This window comes from Formica exsecta, unplaced genomic scaffold (assembly GCF_003651465.1).
Source record: "Formica exsecta isolate Colony F162 unplaced genomic scaffold, ASM365146v1 scaffold21, whole genome shotgun sequence".
Lineage (NCBI taxonomy): Eukaryota > Metazoa > Arthropoda > Insecta > Hymenoptera > Formicidae > Formica > Formica exsecta.
The window spans coordinates 969069-979361 of NW_021849398.1; the positions used below are offsets into that span (position 1 = coordinate 969069).

General features: G+C 31.3%; 2 protein-coding genes across 5 annotated transcripts in view; one reads left to right on the plus strand and one right to left on the minus strand.

Moving 5' to 3' along the window:
• Positions 1-143: 143 nt before the first annotated feature.
• LOC115234916 (transketolase-like protein 2) lies at positions 144-8088 on the minus strand. Of its 2 annotated transcripts, none has more exons than XM_029806317.1 (8): positions 7826-8088; positions 2904-3049; positions 2496-2685; positions 2069-2303; positions 1862-2005; positions 1584-1757; positions 1289-1504; positions 144-1215 (listed from the first exon to the last, which is right to left on the minus strand). In XM_029806317.1, exons 1-8 carry the CDS (start codon positions 7930-7932, stop codon positions 544-546), a joined length of 1884 nt encoding a protein of 627 aa, XP_029662177.1. In that variant the 5' UTR covers positions 7933-8088; the 3' UTR covers positions 144-543. The 2 variants fall into 2 exon arrangements, with proteins under 2 accessions (XP_029662177.1, XP_029662178.1); XM_029806318.1 differs by lacking the exon at positions 7826-8088 and adding an exon at positions 5109-5266.
• Positions 8089-9831: 1743 nt separating this feature from the next.
• The window catches only part of LOC115234917, a 2917-nt gene continuing 2455 nt past the window's right edge, over positions 9832-10293 (plus strand). For 2 of the 3 annotated variants that reach the window (XM_029806319.1, XM_029806321.1), the window contains exon 1: positions 9832-9949. In XM_029806319.1, coding sequence (XP_029662179.1) covers positions 9947-9949 — 3 coding nt within the window. In that variant the 5' untranslated portion in view covers positions 9832-9946. Of the gene's footprint in view, positions 10179-10293 lie in introns of all 3 variants that reach the window. The other variant, XM_029806320.1, reaches the window with a different exon arrangement.

Sequence of the window (10293 nt, forward strand, 5' to 3'; positions counted from 1 at the left end):
CGCGTGCGCGTTTTCAATATATATGAAATATCAAATATATGTCAAAAAATACAAAATTTCTTTAAGGAATAAACTTCCTTATATGTTATACAAAAGTATTGTATAGACCTGCTTACAAAATATTCATTTTTTCTCATATATAAATTTTAAATATACTTTTATATATCTGCTTACAAAATATTCATTTGTTTCGTATACAAATTTTAAATATACTTTTTCTTATTCGATAAAACGAGCTTCTTTGTTCAAAATAAATGCTTTTGCATTATACATTATTAATAGACTTTATCTTTCAGAGCAGGGCTTAAAACTGCTTAATTTTATTAAGATTATATTTTAATATTGTAGATACACAGTATCGAAAAAATTGAGTTTCATTAAAATTATACCAGTTGTGATCATTGCTTTGTATTTTATAGGCAAGAAGAATGGAATGTTTATTACGTTTTCCATTGATAAGATTTGTGCTTTGAAAAAATAGAACATTATTTGTACATATACAGCTCCTCGTCGATCTAGCCAGCGATCTTTCCAGACGTAGAGCTAATGTTTCAAGATTTCTTGCACCGCTGCGACAATGTTACGAGCACTAATGCCGTAATTTTCGAGCAGGACTGTTGGCGGGCCGGAACGTGGTATATTCGACACCGCCAACTTTTTCACTATTATATTTCTCTCCAAAGCGACAGCGGATTGGACCGCCTCTCCTAAACCTCCCTGGGGATAATGATCCTCGACGGTGACAATTCTGCCGCCAACCTCCTTTGCGTTTTTTATTATTGTTTGCGCATCGATGGGTTTGATTGTAAATGGATCGATCACGCGGGCGTTGATTCCGACTTTAGCCAACTCATCAGCAGCTTTGACTGCCTCGTGCAATGTCACACCGGCGCCGATCAAGAGTACCTGATCGTTCGCGGAAGACTTGATTACCTTAGCTTTACCAATGGCCAAGGGTTCGTCATTCTTGTATAAAACGGCCGTAACCGGACGAGAAGTACGGATGAAACAGATGCCCTTGGTATTAGCCGCCAATTCCACGGCACGTTCCGTTGATACAGCGTCGCTCGGATAAAAAATAGTTGAACCCGGGATCGCGCGGAACATTGCGATATCCTCCAAGCCCATCTGCGAAGGTCCATCCTCGCCGATAGATACGCCACAATGCGAACCGACGAAATTCACATTCGTCTGAGATATCGCACCCATACGGATCTGTAATATAAATTATAATATATTTATCTATATTTTTATTGTATGCATGTTACTTTTTCACGTGGTGCTTTACCTGATCGAAAGCACGCGTGAAGAAAGTCGCAAAAGCGGACACAAATGCGACGGTACGGTCTCTGCAAGCGGCACCGATCGCAACTCCCACAACATTCTGTTCGGCAATAAAACCTTCGATGAATCTAACTGGGTCAATTGTCTTTATCTTTTCCGCATAAGTGGAATTCTTTGTATCACCGTCTAGAGCTATAACACGAGGATTACTCTTCGCCAACTGGAATAAAACGATTAAAAGATATATCATGATTATATATTTCGTTGACAAACGTTGATCGTACCAAAGGTCTACGAACCTTTGCAAGAGCCGTGCCATAAGCCAATCTAGTAGCTACTTGTTCGCCTAATTTGTAATTTGGAGGTGAAGCTAATGTAATATTGCTGATATTCACAAGGGGAGCATCATCTACAAGCGGCTTTTGTGGATGCAGTCCAAGAGGGCCAGGGTTTTTCAAAAGTCCATTCAGATGCTATATAATTATAAATCACAAAAAGATATATTAAAGCCTACAAAAATTATTATAGTGTATCCTTATAATGATAATTAATATATTAATATCGGTTTAATATGTACCTGAATAATTTCATTCGCTTTATTACCCAGAGGTTTGCCATGCCAGTTTTCTAAATCTTCGATTTCAGGGAAGTTTTTGCCCTTAAACGTCTTAGCTAAGATGGCAGTGGGACGTCCTTTTGTATTATGTGCTTCATGGAAAGCCTAGAAGTATATATAATTTTTTAGTATTTATTTCAGTTTGCTTTGTACAACTTTTAAATCTACCTTAGCTAATTCTTCCACATCGTGGCCATCCACAACTAAAGCATTGAAACCGAAAGCCTCTAATCTTTTACGGTAAACTTCCATATTATGCTGCAATGAAGTCGGTTCGCTCTGTCCAAGACGATTGATGTCGAAAATGGCACAAAGATTGTCCAACTTGTAATAGGACGAAAAATGGAGGGCTTCCCAAATGGAACCCTCTGCTGCTTCTCCGTCACCAATCAAACAGTATACACTAAAAAGTAAGTAATATATATATATATATATATTAATTTAGTAAATAAGTTATATATTTGTGAGATATAAGTCTTTCGAATCTTTAATATTTAAATGCATATTTTTCTTTCTTATATGTATATATAAATATCATACAATATAATTTATCTATGGATAAAAACTACAAGTTACTGAATATTAATAAACATACCGGTAACTGGCCTTATCGTAATTCTTCCCGACGTAGGCCATGCCTGCAGCAACCGAGAGGCCTTGTCCTAGTGAACCGGTTCCTACATCTACAAAATTAAGCCTCGGGGTAGGATGTCCTTCTAGATCGCTATCAAATTTTCTCAAATTTAATAATTCGCTGGATGGGAACAAGCCTGCTTCCGCCCATGCTACAATATACAATAAAATATAAACATAAAATGTATTATAAAACATTTTATTATTTAAAGATATCAGTAAGTATTTAATAAGACACATAATTAATGTTATTGAATTTTGAAAAATTATATTTAATTCGATTAAATTATATTAAAATATTTAATTGATAATTAAGTATATCAAACTAATCACATTAATAAACGTAATAATTGATTAAAAATAAATTTACCTGCATAAAGAATTGGAGCTGCATGGCCTTTACTGAGGATAAATCTATCACTGCTCGGATCACGTGGTGCTGATACTTTGTAACGCATTGTGTGGAAGAAGAGAACAGACATAATTTCGGCCATTGACGAACATGATGTCGGATGTCTGGAATAAAAAATATATGATAGAAATAAATTATATAAAACTATATATATATATATATAAGAGAGAGAATAAAATAAACATGGATAATTATATTGAATGAATAATTTACTTCAATATATATTTCAATTGATAACAAAATATTTTAAATGATAGTACTTTGTGTGTGTGTTTTTTTAGAAGCTTGTTTTGTGCGTGTATCGGCGATAATTCTATTTATATAAGATCGAATGATATTTGTTTTTCTAAAATTATTTGCTATCAAGGTCAGAGTATCAAAGAGTATCTCAAAATATCATATCTTCGAGCCATGGTGAAAGTCACACAGACATTATGATATCCAAATAATGATAAACATTTTTTTTACATAATGTATCATAAAATTTAATTTTTATCCTTATCTTTTATAATTTTGTTCAAACGTGATTAACAGTACCTAAAAAATATATAATTTTTTAAATATTTAAAAAATTTTTCCTGTTGATTATAATAATAAAACAAATAGAGTTTTATAAAAATTTATTATATATAAATGAAATATAATGTTTAATAATATATATATATATATATTATAAAGTAATATCTTAAGTAAAATATTAGCGCAAAGTCACTCATTTGATAAATATATCAAATTTTCACTTTATATATATTTCTATATTTCGCGCAAACGCAAAAACTTACAAAATATTTTTTCGCAAAATATTGCTTTTTTCCTTCAGTTATTCTATAAACTATAAACAAATAACGAATCCATCTAATCCAAATCTAATGAAATCTGGCGCGGCATCAAACTCGGCAAAAATCCTCTCTCTTTTAGAGTTAAATGTGATATAATTTTCCCGCTCTTCGTTTAAAATATAACGCAATAAAACAAAAATCTTTATATGTACCTTTAATTGAAAGAGATATATCTCTTAACACTTTTTTCCATCCTACAATTCTGCTCATAATATGTCAGTTTTCTTAGAAAATATCGCGAATTTGTGATACGAAATGCATATTTAATACGATCGGTTCTTGCGATCGGACATTGCGACGACGCTTTACACATCGTTGTTTACACGAGCAGCTTGTACATACGTGAAAACGATTAAAAAACGATTTACATTACGTTATCGTGTATTCTATAATATTATAGTAATACTGAAGGACGATTGAAGCGACGCTATCATAAATCTCGACTCGTTTGCGACTGGTGCTCGTGCTGGCGAAACAACAACAACAGCAACAACAAGGTTTCCTTTATCTAATGCCTATCACTCTACTCGTGTATAATAATATAATCGCGATCATCGATCGCGCATTTATAAAATTCTCTGAAAGCCCTTTTCGAACAACAACGTATTACATATGTATGTGTCGTCAACATATGTATATGTGTATGTTGCGTGTAGGTACGTATAGATAATATATGTATCTCTCTCTCTCTCTCTCTCTCTCTCTCTCTCTCTCTCTCTCTCTCTCTCTCTCTCTCTCTCTCTCTCTCTCTCTCTCTCTCTCTCTCTCTCTCTCTCTCTCTCTCTCTCTCTCTCTCTCTCTCTCTCTCTCTCTCTCTCTCTCTCTCTCTCTCTCTCTCTCTCTCTCTCTCTCTCTCTCTCTCTCTCTCTCTCTCTCTCTCTCTCTCTCTCTCTCTCTCTCTCTCTCTCTCTCTCTCTCTCTCTCTCTCTCTCTCTCTCTCTCTCTCTCTCTCTCTCTCTCTCTCTCTCTCTCTCTCTCTCTCTCTCTCTCTCTCTCTCTCTCTCTCTCTCTCTCTCTCTCTCTCTCTCATATATAAATGAAATATAATGTTTAATAATATATATATATATCTCGTTCGTTGAATTCTGCGATTTGCCACGTTGCAGAACAATCAATTTTAGATTGATTAAAGAATGTACTGTTAAATACTGATAATGATTTTACATGGTAATATTACATCTCGCATGATTTGTTTAATGCAACTTAATAATTTAAAGTTATATTATCGAATATTAAATATAATTGCCGGCGGGAAGAAAAAGGGAGAGATTTAATGACTTTTAAAGAGATGATGCGTGTTGTTTAATTATAATGATAATTGTACCCGCTTTTTGATGCTTCTGTTGCTTTCACACACTCGATACGTAGAGTATTGGCGAGATCTTGGAGTTTTTCCATGTTTGTTTTTCGCACCATCGTGAACTAAATTATATTCAGGTCTTGAAATCCCGTCGTCGACAATGAACGTTTGATCGCAACTGCCAACGAGAAGAGTTTCGGCAAACGAATCGACTGTGTGGATATCTCCCTACCTCTTCGACGCAATGACGATGCGTGTATAAAGGGTGTCTCGAAATTTAACGTACAAATACAAAGAGAAAGTGTCTTTTTATATATATTTGGACTCTTCTTGTGAATTTTTTAAATATTTCAAAATAAACTCAAGTAAATTTTTCGATTACAATAGATATTTCTATTGTGATAATCAACTTTCATATTTAAGTTTATATTTTAACAGTACAATTAATTATATTTGTATTCGTGGTCTAATATTCTGATTTTTAATTCCATTACTTTGATTTTCCATGATTTAAAATTATCAATTAATAACGTACAAAAGTTTTATCTTTTTTTTTTTTAAATTAACCACATTTTGGATATTCATTCAGCGAGGTATGTAAATGCAACTTTACATCATAATGAAATGCTGTTCACGATACATAGCGCGCTTTTGATTTGCATTTCTAGCAGTTCAGACGTGTTTAATATTTCATAGTATATGTACATGTATCTTATGTAAGCGCGCCTTTTTTATTTTATGTGTCCTTTTTATGAACAGAGAAATTAAATAATTTCTCTGTTAATGTGAAATTTTTAATAAATCCTAAACTTTTTTTATTTCTCCATAATATTTATCAAAACATAATTGTTTTTTGCATATTTCTTAAGTGTAATTAATATTCTACATACTTTGAGATAAATAATTGCTCTCACCCCTTATACGTAATTATTAAATTCTAATAAAATATCTAATAAAATTTATGCAATTTTTTTTATCAATATTCAATAATAGTTATTGTTCAAACAAACAATAGTCATTGTTCAAATTATACACGCTAAAAATTATTTGCTAATAAACCTGAACACACACATTGTTATTATCATATTTCCTCCGTGTTGCGTGACCTCGACGTAATGCAAACGCATGATTCCTTTATTTTTGCGTGCCTAGTTTTTACAATCGTCTCTATAAATTGAGAGATATCGTAAAATGACAATTAAAGTGGGAAAAAAAGTGATTCATCAAAAGTCGGTTCTCTTGATAGATACATATATAAACGATCATATTTTCTATGCTGATATAAATAATTAAATGTGATTTTAATATTTTACTAAATTTATAATTAGAAATTTTTACTAAATATAGCGTTTTGTAATAGATAATTATATATAATAAGATCAACTTGAATCTTTTCCGTACGCAGTTTTGTATGAAATAATATATCATAAATTAATGGAATAATAAAATCTCTTTTAACTTTTTTTTTTTGATGAAATTATGAAAACGCGTTAGTCACTGTGCATGTTAATAGTCCGACTATGTTGAGAGAAAAAGTAATGAACTAGCAATTTCTTAAATTAGATCGCTGTCATGGCATTCCAGTAGCGGCACGATAAAAAAGAATAGAGTATTACGTGAGTGAATTTTAATTTTCTTAGTCCGCTGTATAATATAATCTAGTACAAGTGAGAGAGAGAGACAAAGAGAGTATGTGTGTGTGATGTTTGTAGATTATATATGTAACGCGCGTATATAAATTGCTATCATAAATTAAATAATATATAATATTAAAAAAAGATAACGGCATGCTTGTATTTTTTCTATTTTTTATCACAAAGTAAAAATTGAAATTGATATAAATGTAATAAGTTAAATTATGTCTATGTTATACATACAGAGAGAATATATAGTTTACAACAATTTTCACGTTTTTTTTCTTTATGGATAAATATAGAGATTATTTATACGTAATAACAAAGTAGATATTTAAACTAAATAAATTGAAATTACTGAAATTAATATTAAAAAAAAAAAAAAATTATTTTCTCAAAATTTTTTTATCTTATTTGCATTTATATTTTATACTTGAAAAACTTAGAGAGAGAGTTTAAAGTATCTATTTTTATATACAGAGAGTAATTTTTGATACAAATGGAATAATGCAGACGAAAGAATTAAATATAAAGTCAACGATATCAGAAATCGAATGATCGAGTTGAATGCTGAATTGGCATTTTATACAGTTTGTATCTTGATACGTATTAATTATGTGAATAACCATATTATGTTATTAACTCGCGTGATATTCTTATCAAGAAAATTGCGAGAATCGGATCATAAACATGTGTAAGAAGATATATATGTTCTTGCTTGAATGCTCTTTAATTCTTTATTACGTACATAATTGTACATGCGTGTTTCTTCTAGTTCCTTTATATAGCTGCTTTTTTTTTTATTGCAATTTTTTTCTCATTCCTCTGTTTTTTTTTAATAGTCCAGGAGATGTTTATTTCTTTCCAAATGTAGAAAGTGTAATTATATAGCGCCGATAAAAGCAATAGATATAATTTCTACGAAATATAACGGTCGCCTCGATCAATAGCATCCTGTCCACGCGTGAATTTGGAATTACATATTATTGCATAATAAGACACATTTTCGCTTATCATCATCCGGCTGATAGCAGTATAGCCGCTTACCGAGTTGTTAAGCAACCGCATTCTTCGTTGTCGCCAGTTATAACAGCGGAAAAAACTTACCCGGATTTACTGGCTTGCGTGGCCTCGACTGAATGAATTCTCAGCTTGTTCGCGATGTCCCGCAATTCTTGGATGGTCTTCAATTCTGGCTTATGGTAGTTCGCCATTTTTTTATCCGCGTGCGTGCGCTTCTATGACAGAATATCGTGGTTTTTTCGAGGGTCTCCGCAAAATTGCAGCGAGCACGTGAGCGTGCAACAAGTAGATTCGCGCGAGCTGAGCGCGACCGAGCGCGGCTGATCACAGTCGTGATGATCATAGAACAATAATTAATAGATTCGCCACAATGATTTCAAAGCAGATGCCGTGCGCACTAAAGGCTGTTGTACATGAAATATCTAAATGCAAAGCATAATATAAGTATTTCATTTTGAAAAATAAATAATGTATATTCTACTAAATAACTAATATATTATTATTGGTTTTTTATAAATCAGTTTAAGATATTTATATTATATTTTTATATTTGAGTAACTTCATGTGTAACGGCTTTTAATGTGCACCAACACGGTTTTTCATGCAGAGAGCGGCTTTCTCGGCGTTTCTCGACTAACATGAGCCTCGTTTAGTACTGTCATCTACATTCATTTCAGAAGCTGTTGAAGTACAAAGCCAAATCCATCTTTTGATACCGATAAAATCATGTTTGATGCTTGCTCATATTATATTCATAAATTGTGGATCAAAAAATTAAAAAATCTGAAAAATAATATTTATTCTTGTCAAATTTTTATAAAATAAATTGCGTGTGCAACGCACATTTAAAATTTACTATGGTAATTTATAAATTTCTTTATATCAGCTGTTTTTGACAAGACGGTTGCATGTTTACAATAGCATGTTATACGCTGTGAAAAACAAAAACTAAATCATTAATTACAATATCATTATCAATGATATTTACTTTATTACAGCTCCCCCAAAAATATTTAACAATTTATAAAATATAAATGTATATGCTGAATATTTGTATATTTTAAATTATAATTTTAATAAATAAGCTTTCTTCCTTTCCTCCAATCATTATAAATCTAGCGTTTATTTAAAGAATAAAATCTACATTATTTTGTTCAAGAGAGATACTATATTGATATAAATTAATAGACAAATATGCTATTTATAAATATACAGTGGTTTATATAGTTTGCATTGCTAAATAAAAAAAGTTTATATAAACATCACTTAATAGACGTTAAAAATTTATTTAGACGTAATTCTGAAATTTACAGAAATTTACAAATCCGATCTGGACATCCGCTAAACGGGTTCGAATTTCCGTTAAGAGAGGTCAAATCTTCGCTAAAAAGGTTCGAATCTTCACTAATTGTAAGCACGATTTTTTTCTGCTATTATTAGAATGTTTCATTTCACATGGAATGCACACATGCTACACACGCGATAATACTTTCTTATATCTCTATTACTTTAACATGTCAATTTATAAGTAATTAATTGTATATAGAATTTAAATGGCACAATAAATTAAAGAAAAATATATATTAATATATGAGAAAATTGTCTGGTTGTATGCTAATCTTAACTATCGATTACACGATTGTCGTATATATACAATTATTTCCTTTTATTATCTAGAGTCGCGTATTAAAGCAATCTGTGTAATAATATTTTACATAACACAGAGACAAATATATAATAATCGTAGCAAAGTGCATTAATTAACAATAGCAGAAACAATTCTAGAACTCCGTCTATCTCTTTGACCATGAGACATAAGATAATATTTATTTTCTTAATTTGTCGTATAATACAACACAATATAATTTTTTTTTTATAATTAAACTCACATTGTTTTTTTTTTTTGACATAGCCATCTAATATAATCATGTATGTTAACGTTAATATTTTAATAAAAAACGTAGCAAAATTATAGTTCAAGTGTAGCATAAAAAAATTAAACAAAAAATATACATTTTTTACTTATGATAAAATATTATTTACTTAAAATTGAAGCGCTTGGGATTTAAAGGCGTTAAGTTCGTCCCTGTAATCGGTTATGGTTGTCACTTTTACCGGTGCTTTTACGTTCAATAAAGACGCGCGTGCGCCCTGCACTAATCTAGTATACCCTGCGATACCAGAATCTCACAGGGCTAGTGCTCAATGGTAAGAGTGAATTTTCTTATCACGGCAATATTCTTCTCGATTTTGCTTGTACGATGTGATCCGTAACGCGTGAAAAATGGACGAATTTACTTGAGAATCCTCGGTTTATTTTGCATGATTGGTGCTCGGTTTGAAGACATAGCGTGAACACACAGAGTCGAGGAGACGAGGGGGAAAACGGAAAGACAGAAAAGTGGATGGAGATTTAACGTTGTCATTACTTACAAAGGTTTTACATAGATTATTTTAATTTTATTTATACTTTGGTTTATATATATATATAAATATTCAATTTATGTAATGTCTTTTTCTTATTTAATATTTATACATTTTATATATTTTTA